The sequence below is a fragment of the Sprattus sprattus genome (assembly GCF_963457725.1).
Source record: "Sprattus sprattus genome assembly, chromosome: 10".
In the NCBI taxonomy this organism is placed as follows: domain Eukaryota; kingdom Metazoa; phylum Chordata; class Actinopteri; order Clupeiformes; family Clupeidae; genus Sprattus; species Sprattus sprattus.
The window spans coordinates 5473313-5496727 of NC_137908.1; the positions used below are offsets into that span (position 1 = coordinate 5473313).

The following is a 23415-nucleotide window of genomic DNA, read 5'->3' on the forward strand; positions in this document are numbered from 1 at the left end:
TCATATGTCCCAATGTTTTACAGATGGAATTGTTAAATCCATGTATAATCTAAAATTCATTTAAGGCAAAAATGCTGTTAGTAAGTTATCATAGAAATCATCATTCTGCGCAGACTATTGTGTAGCTCTGGATGTTCATTAACGAGTTCGGTATTGTGCAATTACCTCAATGGTCTGCAGTCTCCGCGTTCCATCTCGGTCAAATAAAAATGATTAATAAATAAGAATAACAGGACTAGCAGTGTGAATAGGCTCTGAACTATTTGACAGTAGCGAGGTGTTCAGTGCTTGTATTCAGCACAATTCATACAACAGGAATGGGTCCATGCAGGCGGCGGACTAATTGAAAGGGGCTGTCGAGTGCCCTAGCGTCCGGACAGACGGCCGCTTTAACTTGAACTTGGACTTCTGCTGTTGAGACGGGTCTGCAGGCGAGACGACGCGCCATTTTCACTGATGCCCCACTAAAGCCGGCAGGCAAGTCCATTAGTAAAACGTTCGGTGCTTTCTATTCAGGGCATATTTGTTAGCCCATTTTTGAGGTAGAAATCTGTACACCACTTAGGAAATGTCGATCTCATTGACGCATATAAGATGTAGAATATATATATATTCTACAAATTGACTGAATTTGAAATGCAACCTTGCCAACACTTGCATTCGTTTGCTGTTTTTTTTCCTCCGTTGATTTTGGTAAAAGCCTCTGTCAACTGACTAACTGATTTGTTTTAATTGAATGTTGTATGTCATTGAATGCAAAGCACATCACACACAGGGTTGCAGTAGGCTACATCATGCTTACGGTGTTGCTACAGATGGTTAATACATTTGCTTAAAGTTTAAATGGATTAGCATAATGTGTGATTGTTTATAAGAAGTGACATTATTGTGATTATCCTTGATTGTATCCCCATACTCAAGATGTAATTAAATTATATAGCCTACATGTTGCATCTGTCGAACACACTTAAGTCGCTCAATTGAATTGGGGTATGTGCCAATGTAGAGTTGAGGAATACTTTAACTCGCCTGTATGCCTTCAGCTGGATACATCTCTAACTGAATGCGTGTCAGGTAGCCTACGACACAGTACATTCTACCATCTCCCATGATGTTTGTACTGTATCTGTTTCCTCTTGCGTGGCGGGATGGAGTGAAACGCGCTATATTTGTGTGTTTATTAGGCTAGCCCGGTTTTTGGCACTATTCTGATTTGAAGTTATACCTGCTCGTGTTTTAATGGGCCTATATTACACATATGTGGAGTGGCCCCCTGAACTGCCATGTTACCCAAGTGCATACCAACAACTTGATCCTTCTGCTGCCACTGCTGCTGGTTCTGCTGTTTTCACGACGCCAGACGTTCCTTCACTTTATCATGAGTTTATGGAGTATTTACGTTTTAACAGTCATGGTAAATATGAGCGTATCTGCACTATGCCAAAACGAGAGAAATAAATGACGGGAGAACAAGTACAGTGGTATTATTATTACATTGTAGTTGTCCTTGACAAATCTAACATGTAGCCCACACACCATGGATGGGGGAATATGGACGCTACTCACAGTACCTGGATACACACTTTCCAACACAACAATTGCACAGCCTCTGGCAAATGAGTATTACGCAAGACACCATTCTTAACTTTTTTCTGAACGGGTATAGTTTTAATTAGAATTATAAAACCATTTAAGATTACTTAGAAACAACAATCAAACAAAAACTGTACACCATTTATTTGGCTGAATTGAGCATTTTGATGGACTAAAAATGTTTAAGTAGTAAACATAAAAGAGACTGACTTTTAATCACCAAGCACCAGCACTTAATCAGAAACGGTGAGAAGTGCGTTTCCCGTACAATGACGGGTGTTAGCACTGAACTACCTAGGTACAATGCATCGTTAAACTAACCAACATCTGAAGAGCGACGGTTTCCCCAAAAACTGTCGTACCAACATCGAACTATGTCCGTTTGAACCATGTTAGTTAGTAGTTCGAATTAACTTGGTTAATGACGTAGTGTATCACGTGGACTGGCCCACCTGCATATTTTAATGAGGGTCAAATCACTGAAAGTTGGAATACCTCAATTTCATTTTTTTTCTTCAAATTCCTAAGTCACCTTGCATATTATTAATTTGGTTATATGGGCTTGCATCGTCAAATTACGGCATTGGATAAACCTTTTTGGGCATTACATATGTTGAACAGTTAGCCTAGCTATTGTATTTGCTGACACGCATTTGCACCTTGATAGTAACGGGTTCAAATACAGCCTGGAGTGTGCGTATTTGTCATTCTTATCCCCTGTTGATAGACCTATGTAAAGCTTACATCATTTTCCTTCCCTACAACACGAGAATGTTATTATAATTTGTAGCCTATTATCAGCTGACGTAGCAGAGGTGTAGCATCTCGCATTATTGTATGCAGGTGTGTGGATTCACCTCGCATGCTCGTTTCTGCAAGTGTGCTTTTGAATCAGGTATTTTTTGCACAGGCAGGGCTGTATGGGAATACATTTATCATGATTAATTTGGACACCTATAACTGACATTAATGATGTCTCAGACATTTAGTATCTGGTGCTAAGTTTATCCACAGGTCGAGAGATGTGGTTCAAACTATGTGTACAAGGAAAAGTTAACAACGTAGATGCCTCCATAGTTCGAACTATGGTTTGGGGAAACAGCAAAATCGCAATTGTTCGAACCTAGTAGCTAACGTACCCCTGATTCTGAGACACACAGTTATATTTTTCTGAGGCCCATTTTGAGTGTCCTGCTTACTGCTCTCATGGATGTGGACATGCTGATGGTTGAGGATGTACCATTCTGAATGCTCTTGCATGGGTGATCACAACAGTGGGCCCCCATGCAAATTGCCAAAACTGCAGAAATCAAATCTGTTTGAATCTTGAATCTTATTTTTGTATCTGGGTTGCCAAATGGTTATTTCATGTCTTTCGAGTAGCTCAGAGCCAAAATCAAGGCAAAATTAGTCTAGACATACAAACTTCATACGAACCCAAACATTGAATACGTCTTACTTATAATGGAAGAGTGTCTTGCATTAGGAAAAAAGCTAGTCACGCTCATGATATGAACATAAGGTATTGATATCCCGTCCCCGGTTCCCTCTTAAACGTTACTTTTCTTGTGCGTCAAGGCTTTTGACAGCATGACTAGCTTGTAGCCATATATTCACTCCCACGCTAAGAGCGGTTGGCTAATAAATTGGAATGCAAAATTTGGTGGGTTGGAGCGTACTTATGGAGCCGCAGCGCAATGAACGCCCAGCTAACTAAACTCCCGGAGAAATATGTCATGGGATGGGGTGCCTGGTCCACTCCAGCCTCCCACGTGTTATTTGCAACGTTGGCATTAAACGTGCGGCTTTGCTACTCTCGTGTTCCTATGGAAAAATAGGCTGCTTGTTTTCCAACCATAAGACGAGGGCCCTTCGAAAATGTCCATTGTGCTAGACAGCGAATTGTACCTTGACCTTGAAAAGGGACCAAGGGACGGCCTATCCCACAACAAAACCCAGACAATTGTATTCAAATATCTGTATCAATGTCAGGAATGTAATCAACATCTCTGGCCAAAGGCAAATGGCAAGTACTCGGTCAAATGGATACGCGATATGTAACTCAATGCATCCAAAATGAAAATAAAATGTTGTGGGAAAGATTAATGTTTTTTTTCTATAGGACTGGGTAGCACTAAACAGAAGTGGCCCTCCGCCATGACCTGAAATCAAATTGAAGGTTTGCTCGGTGTGTGCAGCGCTGTTAGGTGCGCCTCCAAGTTTTAAATGGATGTTTTTTCGACTACGGTTCAACCACTATTAAAGGCAGATTGAACACTTTAAGTTGACATTTAATGTTATTTGTATCCCCTTGTGTCGGCATAAGACTTATTGGTTCAACCGGATGATAGGCAACCACTAGAAATACACGTGTATAGTGAAATATATGTATTTCTAGAGCGAGATCGCACTTTCAAGGGGGCAAACCTTACTATTGCATACAGATATCAGAGCATCTGAGCTCACACTGTACAGCGATTAACAACCGCTTACCCTGAACGCAAACACATAGGCTAAAATGCGTTGTATATGTCTCCTGAGTTACTTGATCTCAGCATGTGACATATCGTACAACTATCCTGAATTAAGACAACACCGGGAACTTGTGTAAAAAGGTTGGGATCTATCTTTCGAGTTGTATACTAGAATCCGAATAATAATGATTTTGCAGGCATCTATCCACATATTTGGATGAATGGAAATATAGGATACAGTGCAAAGTGGGAAACAAATATAAAAACGTTTGTGACCATTGATTAATACAAAGTGCGTTATAAACATTTCTCCATTTAGTAGTCACCTGCATATAATATTCCAAATTCTATGCTTTGCGTCGGACAGACAGGATTGTTTCAGCTCTCCAATTTGGGTTAATCTCAGCATGCTTATTTGCAGTTCTGTCATTTCAAATGCATAGTACCAAGCGATTAAGTATTCTGTATCAGGTATGCATTCTGTGCAGAGTCAATTTTCTAAGAATCCTAAATCAGGATGTCTGTTGTTGGTTTGGGAGGGGGGTGATCTGATGATGGTGATGTGAATGATGGATACAGCCACTAGTATAAGTTTGATTATAAGCATGTTGGTATTGAGAGTGTTATTCTGTACCCCGATTTGATTCTTGGTTGGGCCTACATTGTGATAACTCATTTGTGGCAAATAAAGTGTTTTCTATATGTTCAGGTTAGCCTCTCATGTTATATTTTATACCGGTCAAACCTGATTCAAATAGGGGATAGGCGCATTATATCGTAGAGCTGCTGCTCTACAATTTGAGCTAAAGCGCCGTGGACCCTTTGATATTATGATTTGGTTACCTTCAAGTGTCAGTATAATACTTTGGGCAAAAATTGTGTGTGTGTGTGTGTGTGTGTGTGTGTGTGTGTGTGTTTGTGTGTGAGGGGGGGGGGGGGGGGTCGGTCGGTTGGCTGGTCTGCCCAAGGTACACAGTGAAAAATAAATGTTCTGAATATTTGTATAGTGAAGGTCTTAACATAAAATGTAGCCTGCATAGTGACACTCTCAGAGACAAACATGCTGAATACTTTCATATTGAGCCTCTTAGCATTTCGTATGACAATTGTTTCTGTTTGGCAGTATACGTCCACACAATGAGACGCTTTACTGTGCTCATCAGTGTTTCTTTAATAATTATTATATTTTTTTTTCACCATCAGATAATGCGCATTTTAACGATGGGCAATACCAGTTACACGTAATTGAAAAGATAATATAAAAAAGTTAGCATTGCACATATGCATGAGTTTTTCGGCATCAGTCATTCTAAAACTACACTGACGCAATGTGAATACATTGTCAGTCTAGGATTGTTAACTTGTTTTGGTGACAAATACATTTCTTTTTACCTTACGTTTTCTTTGCTCTCGGAAGCACCATTGAAAGCCTTCTCTAATTGTACCAAGTTTGCACGTAAACTCGACAATGCGAGTGTGAAGTTCATTCTTGTCTGTCTAGACTGATTACGACCCTGTTTGTCTGCGTTTCTACCTTGACCTTGGACTTCCTGGCAGTTGCCATTTGGACGAATGGTCAATATTTGTGAGCTGTTTACACTACCGGCCGAAAATGGTTGCTCTTCCTGTGGTCACACGAGTTGTGCAATCTCAGTAAATAGCCGTATTGCATTATTGTATTTTATATCCAGTAGTCAATGAACTATTCAACAGCCGCTGGGCAATAAGACTCAAAATACGTCCTGCATCAAAGACTATGACTAAAAGGTATAGGTAATTTTACAGTCTAAGACAACATGCTCAATTTTTTTTTCAAAAGGCTAATATTATTATAAAATGTACAAAGGGTTACGGAATTCTAAATGACCGTGTCTTTGATATGATCATCTGTGTAGGCTACTGAATTTTCAAATTTACGTTAATGAAGAAAATCTTCCCAATCTTGTGGATTTCTGACCTCGAATTATTGTGCCGCATAAATGTGTTTCTTCGAACCGTTCGGGCAATACCTGCACATAACTGGTTTATCAGCCAAACATTGGATCTTTATCCGCTATTTCAGACAGGGTTTTTTCCATATTATATTTTCATCAGATTTCAACAAACGCAATATCATCTTCAAAACCCATTTCATTATACAGGCCTTTTCGAGTTTGGTAGGCTATAAGTATTCTGTATTCAGAGAAAGGTTACAGTTTTTCAATTATTATTAGTATAGTATTCTTGTGCATACATAGCTGTTTAGCTTGAACCACATCGAAGCAGTGGGCATCTAACTTTACAGTTGTAAAGGCGACAGCGGCCGTATTATGTTACACTCATTTCTCTCTAGTTTTTAATTAAAATTAAAATATTGATGCAATTTCCATTAGTCTGTTAAATAATTATTTATCGTCATCACTGAAAAGGCCTACCTTGTGTCAAACAGGATCACTCTTAGTACCTCTACAGGACATTCTTGATGGACTAAAAACGTTCCACCTGACTTTGTGGAGGGTATTTTGAGAGGTTCCCCCTTTTCTTGTAGGCTAATATATTTGTTTATTAGACCAACTTACATTTAATTTAATCTCAAATAACGTTCGAACTTGGCATGTAGCATTGCCTTATTATTACTCAAGAAGTAACACGAATGAAGTGGATAGACAAATTAAGGCGATGTTAAGGAAAACCCAATCATACATTCAAATGTTTTTGTTAATAACTTTCCCTTAGATTCGACAAAGGTGGCGACTATTTGGCCTCCTTCCGCGGAATATTGTAGGCTCTACGCCTCCCCTTTAAGGACGTACGCGTCTTCATAGCTCAGCCAATGAGTGGGCGCATAACACTTGGAAGTGCAGTTGCTAATGTGGTTCTAAATATGCTTTAAAGGGATGATTCGTTGTCCTGGCCCCCACCCCCTAACGTAGGCTCACGTTGGTCTTCTTATCGTCACATGTCGGCCCAATCCCTAGTCTTAATAATGAACTGGACACTTCGAATAGGTTCGCCTGCGCATGCGCTCAGCGAGAAAAAATGAGCTTGGAAGTGAGGTGTCCGTCTTGGAGTAGTCGACTTTTAAAAAGCATCGGCAGCCCGTGATATGACGACTTCGCTGGTCCTGCATCCATGCTGGGCGGACACCTTGATGTACGTGTATGAAAAAAGTCCGAATGAAAATAATCCACATAAAAACCAATCCATGGAGGGACTAAGCGGGAATTGCCCCGCGACTCACTGCAGGGATCTCATCTCGCACCCGGCACTTGGCCGGCACTCCGGCAGCATTGCTACCCACCAGGGCTCCGTGTACCCCGACCTACCCTCGCAAGACGCCGGGCGACAGTGCCCTGCTCCGCAAACTTCGTCAAGCGCCTCGCTGGGCTATGGCTATCCATTCGGAAGCCCATACTACGGGTGCCGATTGTCTCACTCGCACAACGTCAACCTGCAGCAGAAGCCATGCTCTTATCACCCTGCCGAAAAGTACACGGAGCCGAGCGCAGCATTGCCCACAGAGGAACTCTCCAGTCGAGCCAAGGAGTTCGCCTTTTACCCGAGCTTCGCCAGCTCTTACCAAACTGTCCCGGGTTATTTGGACATGTCAGTTGTGCCGGGAATCAGCACGCACCCAGAGCCGAGGCATGAAACTTTGATTCCTATGGACGGTTACCAGCATTGGGCTCTGTCGAACGGATGGGATGGCCAGGTGTATTGTTCCAAGGAGCAATCTCAGTCGACCCATCTCTGGAAGTCTCCATTCCCAGGTAGGTCACAAAAGCAAAATATTCAGCGTTAAATAATGTATACTCTTGTCCCAGTACATGTGCTAGTTTCTTTCCTCATAGACCACCAGTTGGTTAAAATGGTTATTAAATCACTGAATATAAAGAAATATCTGTATGTGTGGGCATACACATCATACTTACACGTTTTCATGTATTTCTGTACATATACGTTCATGCGTCACAATTTCTTGGGTGGCCCCGGTAATGTCACTTTTTATTTGACGCCAATCTCTTCTGTAATTGTAGAAATGTCTGCAGCGAAACGCTTGTCGTTTTGTCTTCCTCGGTTCCGTTTCTAGATAATTACCTGTTATGCTCTCAGTTACAGTGTGTGTCAAAATACAATATTGGACATGATGATTTGTGCACACTTTTTTCTTATTTATGTCGAGAACAGAGAATGTAAACAGTGTTTTCCGTGGCCTCATACGCATGGAATGGGTATTGACCACAACAGTTTCATTTGAACATTACATAACTGTGTTTGAATAAAGAAGCTTTATTTAATTTTGCGAAAAGGGACTGTATGGAAGCGGAAATCAAAGCTGAGCTTTCGTGTTTTTTTTATTTTATTTTATCACAAGCATATTGTTATAATGAATGAATTGCTCAATAATCTGACACTGTAGTACTAAAATGTAAAAACCATATTCACAGCCCTTGGCATTATATTGATAATAACGTTCTGGTATTTGGACTGCGCATGAGGGTACCATGGCTTAGAGTTGCCCTAGCAAGTAATATTGTGAGCTCTGTTTGCTCAGGCTCAGTAAATCTCTGTGTGCCGACTGTCATGGCTGTGGGAGTGGTGGCAGTTAGCCATCCACGGTCCCTTCTGCTCACAGTTGCAGATGTAATCGTTCATCGGAGGGCTGCGATCTCCTTTCATCATGCATTTTATGCCATTTTATCATTTGTTTTTGTTCAACGTCACCAAAAGTCTCCCTAACCGTGGCACATGTCCATGACTGCGGGGGTATTATTGAAACTCCAGTATATGGTTTCCTTCCACTGTAGAGGTACATACGTAAATTGTGCATGCGCGTGTACGTGAGCGCGTCCATGTTCATATATGCGTGTCTGCGTGCCCCTGCGCGCGCGCGTGTGTGTGTGTGTGTGTGTGTGTGTGTGTGTGTGTGTGTGTGTGTGTGTGTACAGAATGCAAGTATTTTACATATATCTTCAGTCAATCACCCACTTCAGCTGAATGTTTCCACCGTGCGACTTTCGCAGAAGGACCTGCCCATGCGATGGATGCAAAGGCCATTTGGTCCTATTGGATGACACATTCTATTTCAGAATATCGGTTTCACGTTCCATCTTGTTAAGAATAGCTCCCAGATTCCACGGTTGATTGGCTTATCACTCATGATCTAGTTAACGTTTAACACACGTCAGCTTTGCTCTTGTTAGTAGTCTTCAGTTCCACAAGGAAGAATACTATCAATTTCGATAGGCGCCAAAACCACAGTCCGTTACAGAACTTTTCATATCAGAAGATATATCAAATTTATAATGTCCTGAACAGCATTCTTTTTTATTTTTGAAGTAATCAAATGTCAAAATATATTGTATATTGTATATTTGGACCGTTTCCAAATACTAGAGCATTCCCTGCGGTCGGTCGTCATTTTAATTGGCTATAGTTTTCTTCTCCATTGTCTTCAGTTAGACTGTCCTATTAACCGTTGTACATGTCCTCATAAACAATGCCAGTTAATTTCCTCTGCTCTGCAGATCCAGTCTTTAACTGACTGAAATATATACTTTTAATGATTGCAATAAGGATAGCGAATAAAGAAGAATCAGTAGTTCTTGTACATAATGTAGAAACAGGAGCTAATACATAAACATTGATGATAATCATGGAAAACTTAAAACCATAACTGAATTAGTTTCATAAAACCGCATTACCTTCTGGTTCTATGTGATGCCGCATATTATCAACTAGGTTTTAATTTAGCGTTCATGAAAACACTGCCTATTCTCAATAGGATGTAAATTACCAATACTTATTTGATTGAGCGGGATTTGGTTGCGGTATTTTTTCGACTGTATACCACGGACGTGGATAGGTCTATGCTCCATGCTCTAGACTAGGTCTATACGTGTTGAGGTGGAAGGCCTGTTGCGACCTATTTGCACATTCAAATGAATACATGGCCTGTGCATTGATTGGTGTCGGCAAAGAAAATATCCTTTAGTGATCTGTTTTGACGTTGAAGAAGGCCTGATAAAAAGTATGAATAACCGCTTGGGTTATTCGCTATTAATAATAGCTTGGGCATAGGCCTGCTGCTCCATATCCTGTGACTGCAGGTATTAGGAACCGATTTTAGTAGATAACCTTGACGATTGCACATGTTTGTGCATTTTATGATCTAACCCGTGATGTGATTACTGCGCCAAACTCTAGTATTGGCGTCAACTAGTTTACCCCACCTGCCCTCCACCCACCTCAAGTCTCGACATCACCCCAAAAGCGTTTTGCATTTTTGACATGGCTATCAATCAAAGTCAAGTTCCCTGTGAATCACTTCCATATTCCCTGTCTACCTAGAGGCAATATATTATTTAAATCCATTGATGTAAGCATATCTGATCTAGTCCTTTCTTCAGTGATACTTACTTCATGCCAATGTCATACCAAATTGTGTTATTTCCCATCGTTAGATAATTATTGAATTGGACAAGTGAGTCCCACTGCATACGAACCGTTCAGATGGCCTTTAGAACGCTATGCGGGTTTCTATGTAGCATGTATTACATACATCACGGACAATATTAAGTATTTTGTATCTATTGTTGTTATGCAGTCAGTTACTAAACTTGATTTTTTGTTTGTTTGCTTGTTTTGTGACCAAACATGCACTGACGTCTCTCGCTCTTTCCTCCTGCAGACGTGGTGCCACTACAGCCCGAGGTCAGTAGCTACCGCCGAGGCCGCAAGAAGCGAGTCCCTTACACCAAACTCCAGCTAAAGGAGTTGGAGAAAGAGTACGGGGCCAGCAAGTTCATTACCAAAGACAAACGACGGCGGATCTCTGCGACCACCAACCTGTCTGAGCGACAGGTTACCATCTGGTTCCAAAACCGTCGCGTCAAAGAGAAGAAATTCATCTGCAAAACCAAGACAAATACCCACATGCATGCCACCTGATCATCGCCTTCTTTCCCAGCGGCCATGGTGACTTACGCCCAAGTTTATAACCCACGCGAACTAAATATTTATATTTTATCCGAATTCTGATGCCCATCTGTCTCACATCAGTTAATCATCTGGATTTGACATTCATAATAGAAGTGTGTTGATAACAAGGACAAAACTAGAGAAGGTTGACTGTAACGACGCAGCGTTTGGATATAGCCCAAAAACCCTCTGGTGCTTCGAATGATTACTTTCCCCCAGAAAGAAGAGTTTGAGACAGATGTAGCGTACTGGAATTCTTTTCAGACCCACAAATAAAACTGGGAGTGTTTGTGTGGAGAATTCAAGTGATGTTCTCGATATTCTGCAAGCCATTTCTGGTTACAGGACACTTCAACTTAAAGAGTTTTCAGTGACCGTCTCTTGTCTGGTACCAAGTGTGTGGAGGGAGGCTGCTAATGTGGAATTGTACAGTTACGTGCATTTATTATTTAAGTAAGATTCTCGAATGGCAGGGGTTGTAAATTGCTTATTTTATGGTTCTCATAATTTGTTCTTTGTCAGTGAATGATATGTCTGTCATGCAACTGGAATGATTATCAAATAATGAATATTAAAAGAGAACTACGTATTAATGCACAATCTCTTACTTGGTTTATATAGCGAGTTCGCTCCCATTGCATTCGAGACGATAACTCTCATTGTACGCGTTTTTTCATTGGTTCAGTGCAGTATGTGAACAGTGATGTGGTGTGTGTTAAAAAGTTACTCAAATGGAAATGTTTCTTAAATAAAAGCCAATGACTACACAGTGGTAGTTTTTTAATTATTATTATGATTCCTTAGTGATATGATTCTCTCTCGCTCTATGTCTGTCTTTCTGTCTGTGAGCGAGTTTGTGTTGGTGTTCATTTTCAGTGAATAAGAACCACGAATATACGTTTGCCTCGATTTGGTTATATGTTTGAGGGCCATTGTAACCACTTCGTTTGAAGATTTTGGGGCAGTATGACTGTTGCGTAATTTTCCGTGATCTAATATCAGACTTTTAGATGTGAAGTCGCATAGGAAAGTTACCGTACAGTTAGTTCTCTCATAAATAGGCCTTAATAGCTGTCATTTTTAGACGACAGGCAAAAAGACCATATAACTTTGAGTATATAATAGAAGTTGAGAATTAAATTCGTATCAATTCAGGTTTACTGTACGGAAATGCACGGCTGTATTCTGAAAACATTTATTTGTATAGGCACATTTTCAAATGGCGCCTTGGTGTCGCCGCATGCGTAAGGGAGATATTGCGTGAATGCAATAATGTTTACGCCCGGGGAAAAGACATAAGCATTCTCATTCAGGGGACTTGCATAAATACCAGGCATATGAAAATAAACAAAGGATTTTATTCAGGAGGGAACCCGGAAGCTGAAGTGTCACTTTAGGCTATGTAAATGCGTTCAATATAGCGGTCCTATCACAGTAGACAACTTTTTGTGTGGTTGATCCGGTTTTGAAACTATTCCTTATCTTCTTAACACCATAGTGTGCCTGTATATGAAAGAGAATTGGCGACACTGTTCGTGCACATAAGTTCAGCTGCAATATTCAGTTCAGTTGAATATGGGCAAATACGCAAACATAATTTCTCCCACAGGTCTACGTAGGAAAATGTGTATATCTCAGTCATATGGTAAAGGATTCTTGAACAACTCTTTGCCAACAGGATATTTGACCTTCTGCAATCCTATGTAGGTCTAGGCCTGTTTGTGTAGGCCACATTTACATATTTTGGGACGTTAACAGAACATTTTGGACACGTAGACATAATGGTGCGCAATGGTTTAATGGTCAAAACACCCAAACAATGTTGCCCCGTCTACCTCACATTTTCATTCCGAGTCATTTTCAATTAAATGTCAGAACAAAATATAAAAACAAGAATTAAATTAAACACTTGGGTGTGAGCTCAAAGTTTTCGCAGTAGGCCACAATTTGGAAAATGAAAACGGAAACGTCTAAGAACAAAAAGCATGCATTATTTGTGTTGTGTTGTCCTGTCCCATATTCCGTGTTTTTTACTTGGATTTTCAGCAAACCAAAACAAGTAGGGTTTTCTTATTTTATTTGCCAAGATTAATTTATCATATGTGGGCCTACATTTGAGGGCTTCGATGTTGCTATTAGCCCAGTGCTTTTCAAAACCGCAGGGACCTGCGATAGTTTATATCGTAGTTCTTCATCCAAATGACATAATTTTTTGATATTTTGACCATTTCTATAGAAATGCTAAAATCAGTTATATTTTTGTCTGAGGTGAATTTTGCAGTGGCCTCATATATAAGCACGCTTTACAAGTAGAGTATAGAGCATGTAGACTTAATACGCAGTATATGCAGTACGATGTAGCCTATAGCTTCATTAGTGACTCATTTTAATGTGCTGTGTATACACCTGTCATAATGACACCATTATTGCATCACAGTCTCTATGTTCTACTTTGTGTCACTGATGTAAAGTAGAAAGTAAGATAATTTTCGGCCTGGACCATTTGGGGGAACATGTGAAAGGTAAAGTGCACGTTTGATCCAAAATGTGTAGCTTGTCGCAGAACATGTATTGGCGTGGGCCCATTGCAGTGTGTTTCTTGCCAGTGCATATTCCCAACTGTTGATCAAATACTCCTGATACAACTACGCTCAACGCGGCTCATTATGTAGGTGGACCTTTCTTGAAAATGAAGGGATTGGCGAAAAGAAGGGATAATTGCGCAAGGAAGGCCATCTTCCATTTAGTGTTACCATTTTACCTCCAATCAAGAGGGCTTAGGACAATTGAATCCGCTTAGAATGCATTTTATCCCCTCAATTGTTTGGTTTTCCTGGTCTACTGTTTCGCCTACCCGTCTGAGTGGCACAGAGACTCTGTTGTGTCCTTACGTCACTTCTTGGCTACACTTGACCATGACTATGCAGTCGCTTTGACCTTGACACAACAGCAGCTCGTGCATAGCAAACAAGGAAAGGGTGGGCTTCCTCCCAGAGATGGCGCTAAGGACTGAGAAGGGGGGGTCACTGTCTGCGGACGAGGCAATGCCCTGTTTTTTGTTTTTGTTTTGTTTTTCAGTTTAACTAAATATGCTTATATTCAATTAATTATCGATATAAACATTACCATACTGACAATTCTGAACGTATTGTTATCAGACTGTCTTTATCCCCACAAACTCTTTATTTGTTTTATTTCTAAACTTCGTTCATTCGCATTTCCCATAATTTCCTGTCTCCTGACTGACATCCAGACTATTTTCTCTCCAGCTTGCGAAACCTTAAATTATCTCGCACACTTACACAGTCATCAGTGGAGTTGGTGTGGTATTTGGACCGTGGATAACAGGTAGACCGCTGACGTCTCAGCAGACACGTTGACACGGACAAGTTGGAGCCGGGCGGTGCTCTTTTTCATGCCGAGATTTAAGGTGCAACCAGGCAGATGAGCGGTGAAGCTGCCTTAAGGAAAACAGACGTCGGCAATAAAATCATTTTCAAGGTATGTAAGCTGTTTTTATGTTGGGTGCGAGTTGGCGGCGGCGTGAGGATACGGCGATGTCATATATCAATAGCTCGGAGAGGGGTGCCTAGCTGATGAGTTACGGCAACTTGCCTTCATTATGATGCTTAAGTCTGGACATTACGGATGATCTGAAGCCGCGACGTCATGTGATGTTAGCCACTAACCTTGAGATGGATGCGGCACCTTGTCTTACGTTGTTATGGATCCGGGTGTCAGTAGATAGACTTATGTTTGAGTCAGTTTTCATTCATTGAAGTCAGGGCCTTTTAATAAAATTCGTTGGTTTTTGCCTTCTATAGCCCATTGTTTTAATGTCAAAGTTTCGTGTTGCGCCCTCTTCCAAATAAATGTAATGTTTTTAGAACAAACTAGGGTAGGCTACTCTTATTATGTGGTGAGATAGGGAACGGCAAAGTGTACCACATGATTATTATTATTATTATCATCATTGTTGTTGTTTTTGTTGTTGTAAGGACGCCACTGAAAAATAAATGCACTATACACATGTCCCCTGACGTTTTTATTAATAGTTATTGGTTTCTGAATTTCCTTAGTTGTAGCAGTGCAAATTGTGAATTATGTTACGAAAGTTTGAAAAACATCTTTTTAAATCTTGGAAGTAGAAAAACAACTACATATATACATACATACAAACATACATACATACATACATACATACATGCGTACTAAAAACTTTAGTTTGACACTGTATATTCATGGAAAGCTTTGAAGAAAACATACAAATGTTTTTTTGGAAAACCGCTAAACTGAAAGGAAGCCCTGTTATTTCAGGTGTGTGTTCAGACATTAGAAATACATAGCTTAAGGTAAAATTGGTATTAATTAACACTTTTAATGTATAATATTTCCCTTGAACACTTTTAACTTTATCTCTAATTGTAAAGCACTGAAAATGCCTAGAAGTGTACAGATTTGTTTCATATTTTTTCCTTTCTAGACTGAGCTGTTGCTCATCATCAGGCCAGCCTTCTTATAAAGTAGACTAAAAATAATATTAATACACTTCAAAAACAAAATAAAATGGACTTTCAGGACATTCAGATTGTCACAACTGGTGACGATTGGGTAATGTAAGTAAAATAAATACTGCTTGTAGTCGTTAGTGGCCTGTCAACACTCTCCAAAATTGGGGGTTCAGGTTATGGAAAAATAATATTATAATAAATATAATTTGGAGTAGTTTAATCACATGAATTCCAATCTGTAACTAATAGTAATGCAGGGTAGCATGTTTTCCTGATCTTACTGTTCATGTGCTTGCAAACAGCACAGAATGTGAACGCATGTCAGAACATTAAAATGGCCAGGGACGGATGGTGTGTGTGCGTGTGTGTGTGTGTGTGTGTGTGCGTGTGTGTGTGTGTGTGCGTGCGTGTGTGTGTGTGTGTGTGTGTGTGTGTGTGTGTGTGTGTGTGTGTGTGTGTGTGTGTGTGTGTGTGTGTGTGTGTGTGTGTGTGTGTGTGTGTGTGCGTGTGTGCACGCCCGCGCGCGCACAGTTATAGTGATAAGCAGGCGCCTGACAGCCTCTGGTGGCGAATCGAGGTAACATCAGGCAGCATGTGAAAAGGGAAGTCATTCTAAATCTAGCACACTGCAATTCTGGAATATATGTGAAATTATTAATTTGAAGGTTATAGCTTAGTTATATCCAATATTATGACTTCTACACATAACACATTACGTAATGGTAACCCTGATATGGAATATTATATAAAATAAGGCTTTATAATATGAAGCAGACTGGTAGTATTTGCTTAGCATACGCCCAATGGATTGCGCCTTATCTGGAACAGCTGAGAATGAGTCTGTCTGGAGCTGACATGGCATAAAGAAATAATTGCTGCCATACTTTCCTGGTGATGTCAGACGCAGTAAGATTTAGAGGATATTGCATTTGCTTTACATGGGTCTGACTCCAGACGGATGTTGCATTAAAGAGACCCAGTCAAAAAAAAAAGTCGACTGCAGGTGATGGACTCTTTTGCCTTTTTTTTTTTTTTTACCATGGGTGAAATTCAAATTGTTTTTATAAAACCACAATTTTCTCAAAACACACATACGCGTACACGCTCTCTGTCTCTCCATCTCACAACAACACAGAGAGAGAGAGAGAGAGACACACACACACACAGAAGCTAGCATGCCTATGGGCTGTATTCATTATTTAGACACGAGGTCTGTGAGCTATAGCCAACAACCATTTTTTTTGATCGGTTATTGATCAGTCAGCCTGCATAAAGAGTATTCGTGGCTAGCGCTTCTGGTAATTTTACTGGGGTTTGGAGACTCTACAATGTATTCACCCCGCAACAAGTATTAGTTTTATTTATAGACTCGGGTATATCTCAAATTGATAGAACTATTTTTAGACCTAGCAGGCAAGTCATAGAGGCCGATGGAAGTAGTATTATTGTAACAGGATTATCCCTTTCGTTTATGAGGTTTTCTAAATAGAAAATTTCACTTTATGACTGTGCGTAAAACTGTGTATTAATGAATTGCAAAACGCATGCTAGTATGTACTGCATATTGGTATATATTGGATGTTATGAAAATAGTGCTTTTTCGTTTCTTCTGTTTTATTAAATGTGATTGTTAGACATCTTTGGCCCATATTAAAATGAGATTTACCCATGTCTAACAAACATTTTAAAATACGAACCCCCTTGTCCGTTTTAACACTACTAACTCACCATTTAAATTGTATTCCATTGATCTAATATCTTACACGATAAGACTTTAGTGTTTGTCTCTGTATTGTTGAAAGACCAGGTAGACGCAAAACAAACACATGGAGGCATTATGATACTTTTGCACACCTTTATTTGCAGTTTTCGTAGTGTGTTTTGGGTAGGCCTAACATAGTTTCTATCCTACTGTTTTAACTCCTGTGAATAAAAAAGAACAGAGTTAAAAATTATCCATCTCAAATTCTTCACGGGAGTTTCACAACTGGGTAGTACGTCTGACAACATGTTGTAACAAAGCCAACGGAAGGGAAGACTCTTTGTTTACGTTATTGCCCTGTCTGGACAAGGAGCAGGATTCCAAGACGGTCGTTTCGATGCGCCGCAGACATCAATGCACTAGACAGTGACCTTGAACTGCAAAGCGCCAATTGGTAGAGTCCTTCTCCAAAAACATAGCAAGGAAGAAGTTCAGTGAGAGCAGGAAGCGCGGACGTATCTCTACATAATTGCATCTCCAGGTTAGAATTGGGTGCTCTGTTATTTTTTTTATTTGCCCAAAAGAGACATTTTGACGAGTAATGATGCATGTTTACGGCGTCATGAACCAACAGAAGCCCAGTCACGTCCAATGGTCTCGGAGAATGTTGGTGTGCCGCATGTAAGTTATGTTTTATTTTTGGCGTTGTTGGCCATGTATTCTGATTACGCTGATACTGATTATTACTGTACCTGATTGGAAGTACATAACCACAGAGCTCTTTTTCAGTTATGTGACCCCGTACAGCCACAGTATGCTTAACAGAGATAGGAAAAGGCCTTTTTTTCAAAGTCGTTATGACACACGAATAATGATATCTGTCCGGTTGAAAATATTGCATTTATCACTGCTTAGATTACTGACGTTTTGTCAGGAAAATTGGCATGAGAGCATTTGAGTATTTTGAGTTTTGTGTGTTTATATATTGTGGCGTTGTAATCTGTCATTTATATTACTCTTAAATACACCAAAGACATTCATTGGCTTATACAGTACCTTTTGAAATTAACTATCTGTATTTACATGTGATCTATTGCGGGGTTCACGCTGATAGTCTTGATCCAGATCCTAAAAGACATGAAGATATAAAAAGTATTATAAGTAGTATTAACTACTGCATTTGGCCAATCTGTCCTTCTCCCCTCCACAACATATTTTGGAGCGCCGTTTTCAGCAGATCTGTGATGATGTCACGCAAGACACATTTGGAAACTTGTGTGTTTGGCACAACTTGCCGCAATGCGATCCCGTGACACTGCAGCTAAGGGTAGGCTAATTCCATTACTACGTCGGGGAGGTTAGAATGGTGGACTTGATAGGAGGAGCGTAGCAATCCATTTAAGAGATTAGCTTTTAACTTTGCCACCTTTCTTTTTATTTGGGCCAAGAATGCGGCTTTGCTCTCAAAGTAAGATTTTTTTTCAAACTTATTTGTTCCTAGCAAGGACGTTTTTTTGTTTTTTTTTTTTTTTTTTACATTTCGTTGAAATCCTCTATCCCAAACTGGATTATGATTAATACATTCCATGTGTGAATATAATACTTGTGAAAGTGTTTGCGCAATAGTGTCTGTTTCCATGCGCACCTGCAAACAGGCCGATCATTGAGGTCTGGCATGAAAGAATGTATCAGGGCTTCTGATGTGAGATTGTTCCTGTATCACCAGTCTAAGTAGTTAGTAGGTTCACAGTTTGTATTTTATGATCATCATCTCTGCCATCATTTTCAAACAGGCGAAATGGAATGCAATTGCTCATCATCCACTTAGTTGCGCCATCACACTCTATTGACAAGAATGTGATTATTTCACTTGCCCATATGTAGTTAGAGAGATAGAGAAGTGATTGGGGATACATTCAAATCCGCATAGTTATGGTCATATAAAAAACTATATGGTACAAATGTTTAGACACATTGGCAGCAGTGAAGCAGGCATTCAATTATGCAAGCAGTTTACGTATAGGCCTAAACACTGGTAAGCCGAGCAACCCCCTGCAATTACAAACTATCGACATTTCCTTGGTGTCAATAACGAAATGCTTTTTCAACCCTTTTTTGCAAACCTCTCATTCTTGAAATTTTAATAATGCATATTGCTTTGGTTACATGTACTCTGCCTTTTCCGCGTCTCTGGTAACCAGCAAGGCCTCATTTCAGTAATGTAGGTTTGTAATATCAGTTGAATTGGTGTCGTAGATCAAAAATCCAATTTAGGGGACATGTTCTTCATCTCCCTTTCCATCTTTCTCAGAAAGAATTAGGGATGAAAAGGAAAGGCGAAATATATTACAGCATAGACGTGCCATCCTAGTATTTTGACGTCCACTATAAAACTGGTGTTATATATTGCCCAGAAGGGCACCCCCCCTCGTTCCCATCGTGACTGGAAGGGCACCCTCCATCGCTCATCTCTCTGTCTCTCTTCTGTAGTCGAATATGAATACCTTCATCCTCTTTTACCATCATTCCCTTTTTGCCGCATAGCAGCAGGGCGGGTTTATGATGAAAGTGGTGCGAAAGAACAGCTTTCCCACTTCAAATTAACATAGCAACACCCTGTTCGGCATGTAACCTGGTATGAATTTAACCCTGGTCAGCGCCAGTGTATGTACGTATCAAACCACCATCAAAGTAAACATTATATTATAAGCATGATTCGTATTGTTGATTTTTGATGAATTGTTGATGTATTCAAGCTTAACGAAAATACCGGTGTCATAACTACGCCTTTCGCCATGAATATGGAAAATATAACTCGGACCAAGGCCTAAATACGAAAGAAAACTATTATACTATTATTCCCCTAACTCTTCTAACATTAAGTTATTGCAGTTTCACAAGATGCTTTGTCGGCCTCCAACTGTATTTGAGTAGACTTTAGATTTGAGTGGACAGCGACATCTATAAAGTGCACATCATTCCCCCGTATAACTCCACAATATTCAAGTATATTTACCAATTCATTGTAAACTAAAGATGCACTGGGCGTGATTCCAAAGTCCTGTATATACCTTTTCATACTCTGTCGTTGTGCTGGAACGCAGAGTGAAGATCAATTAACTTATTACCCTGACATCAACCTGATTAAATAGTTTCACCCTACTTCCAGGTCTTTGCAAAACCCACATGTAAGAATTGAGGAGGTTCTTTCTAACGACCCAACCAGTCTTCAGTTACCAACGTTTCATAGGGTGTCTGTTTAAGTTGTTCCTTAGAGGTGAGCGAGATATTATTTGAAATATACGCTCTTAAAATGAAGCTTATTGCGACGCGTCTTTTTTAACAGAGCCAGTGGTTTCATCCCACTGACCTCGTTACTGTAAATACGAGAGGAGTGTGGCGGTGAGCATCACTCTTTCCTTAAAACGGGCCCGTAAAAGGGGCGTATCACAGCTTTATTTGACATTCAATTCATTTGTAATTTGCTCTAAAACAAAGACATCGGTGATCTTTTCCCTGTAGGAATTGAGAACATACAGGTGCAGGTTAAATAATCCAACACTTCTGCGTGCGTTGACTCCATACGTGCAGCCAGAACTTCATATTTTGTTTCAGAAAGGCATCTTTGTGTTAACAGAACCAAGTCATTAAAAGAGGCATAGGGAAGTCAGTGGAGTTTCGGGGGTCCTTAAACACTTGAAACTCTGTAAGGCATGGGGAGAAAACGTTTTCTATTTTTGCATTAAATGTTTATAGTATTTTTAAAAAGCTTATAAAAACCGTAATACAGAAGTTAATGTTTTGTTTTGTCAGACTTGGACCTGGTGGGTGGCACCCTCTGTAACGCAAGTTGGCTGTGGCCACGTGATCTATGCAGAGCCAATCAGGCGCAGCGTACGGTTTAACTATGTTAAATGTCAGATTGCTATAAACTAGAAGCTCTTGGTCGGGCCCGCCGAAATGGGCGAGCATAATCTTCTTAATCCCGGTTTTGTGGGACCTTTGGTAAACATCCACACCGGAGACACCTTTTACCTTCCCAATTTCCGAGCATCCGGGGGACAACTGGCGGGTCTACCCTCTCTTCCCTACCCTAGGAGGGACAATGTGTGCTCCTTGCCGTGGACCCCATCGGAGCCATGCAACGGATACCCTCAGTCTTATTTCAGCAGCCCCGTGTCCCTTAACCCCAGTTTTAACCGAGCGTGCGAAATAACGCGACAAGACCAAGGCAAATGTTTCTACAGCAACAGTGGTGGAGGAGGCGGCGGGGTAAATCGAGAAACCTGTGTAGAGAGTGTAAACCTCAAACGTGAGGACAGGGCACGGGGGGACCCGTCCGTCTCCATAGTGGGAGAGCAAGGACTGCACAACCACAACGCAATGGGCAACGGCGGAAACTTCTCCAAATACGACTACGGAACCACCAGCGAGCAGCTGGCCCAAGATCCTCCGTCCTGCCAGTCGCTAGAGTCCGACTCTGGGTCGTCGCTGCTCAACGAAGGGGGCAAAACACCATCAGGCATAGCACACACATTGACGTCCCCTGGCACACACACGCATGCAGGCAGCGCAACTCCAGGCACTGGTGAGTGTGTGAATGTTTATATGAGACAATGCAATGCTCTTATTGGACGTTAACAATAACTGGCGCGTTAGTCTTGTTTTGTCATCGAAGCATTATTTCTTGATTGTTCTTGATTATCGTCACGACGGCCAGATAACGGTTGCAAGTATTGATTGACTCAGAAGTTGCACGTTGAGATGAGCACCACTAGGGGAAGCATTGGAAAAACAGAGTTCACATTTTCGTTTACACCCAGTTCTTTACACACCAGTAAATCCTTACTGCGCAGTAAAATGAGGATATTGTTTGTGGTAAAAAAAAAAAAAAGGATATGTCTAAATCACAACTGCAGAAGCGCTTCATATCTGCACCAAGTAGACATTATTCCGTTAGTAGCAGAAGTAGGCTACACTCGCTAAAAGAGTTGTTTTTAATAAAACCAGCACCCTGGGCCTTTTTGTTAGGCTATGCAAAGCGTTTTAACGAGGATTTACGCACTCGTTAAAGAAAAAAAGTATAATAATATCACCGTTCACACTGAGTAAAATAGTTTGCATGCCATTGAAATACAAGCCACCTATACTAAGTGTAGACAGTGTGAGGATCCGTACTGAATCCACCTGTGACCATTACACTACTATGACAAAATGGCATGAATTGTCGCAGTGTCAGGACCGAGGGGAAACATCCACTCATCCACCACGGTCACTCGATCCCCCTCACTCTCCCCGCAGTTCAATTTGGTGATTGCCATATGTGTTAGGTTTAGGGATGTCACCAGTATAAAACGTTCACCTATAGCACATGATACATGTCCAGGGCCTGTTCAGCATACCCTTTTTCCAAGACTACCCTATAATTACAGCTACTTTCTCTGTGCACTAACTCGCGTTGTGCTCTCTACTGACACGAATTATTAAGTATACTTTGCCAAAGTAAGAAAATGTGTGCAAAGGGCATTGATGTTTATATATGTGTCCATTTGCTTCTTTAAGTTATGACAGCTCGGACACTTCATGCATCCTCGCCCACTAACTGCCCTGTGCCCACCTTTCTCCAGGTGCTCCATGGTACCCCATGCACACGCGAACCCGCAAGAAACGGAAGCCCTACTCGAAGCTACAGTTGGCTGAGCTCGAGGGCGAGTTCATGCTCAACGAATTCATCACCCGTCAGCGGCGGAGGGAGCTGTCTGACCGACTGAATCTGAGCGACCAACAGGTCAAGATTTGGTTCCAAAACCGCCGCATGAAGAAGAAAAGACTGATGCTCAGAGAGCAGGCATTGTCCTTCTTCTAGAGAGAAATGATTGAGAGATGAGGCGGGAGAGAATTCGGTGAGGTGGATTCACCACACAGTGAGAAATGGGACTAGTGGGGACATATTGTTTAGTTTTCGTCAATTGTTCAATTGCATGATTTTAAAAGGAGCCTGGGATTCTTCTCTTCTGGTAAGGTTTGTGAAAAAAAGCAACTTCAGATATACTATAATGTATCTGTTAAGCAGACAAGCGACCAAATACGTAGACCCAGGTGCTTTCATTGGTTTAATTTTGTATTTTTTGTTGAAATGGAGAACAGTGCACCTGTAATTCCAAATAATACAGAC

The 23415-nt window shown here is 40.7% G+C and overlaps 2 protein-coding genes across 2 annotated transcripts; both read left to right on the top strand.

The window, feature by feature from the left end:
• Positions 1–7152: 7152 nt before the first annotated feature.
• LOC308371367 (homeobox protein Hox-C13a-like) lies at positions 7153–10997 on the top strand (the record flags this gene model as incomplete). Its single annotated transcript, XM_080846232.1, has 2 exons — positions 7153–7816; positions 10738–10997. The coding sequence occupies 2 exons, from the start codon at positions 7153–7155 to the stop codon at positions 10995–10997; spliced, it is 924 nt and encodes a 307-aa protein (XP_080702358.1).
• Positions 10998–21185: 10188 nt separating this feature from the next.
• Positions 21186–23106, top strand: LOC308370888 (homeobox protein Hox-C12a-like; the record flags this gene model as incomplete). Its single annotated transcript, XM_080845621.1, has 2 exons — positions 21186–21828; positions 22868–23106. Exons 1-2 carry the CDS (start codon positions 21201–21203, stop codon positions 23104–23106), a joined length of 867 nt encoding a protein of 288 aa, XP_080701747.1. The 5' UTR covers positions 21186–21200.
• Positions 23107–23415: the final 309 nt, after the last annotated feature.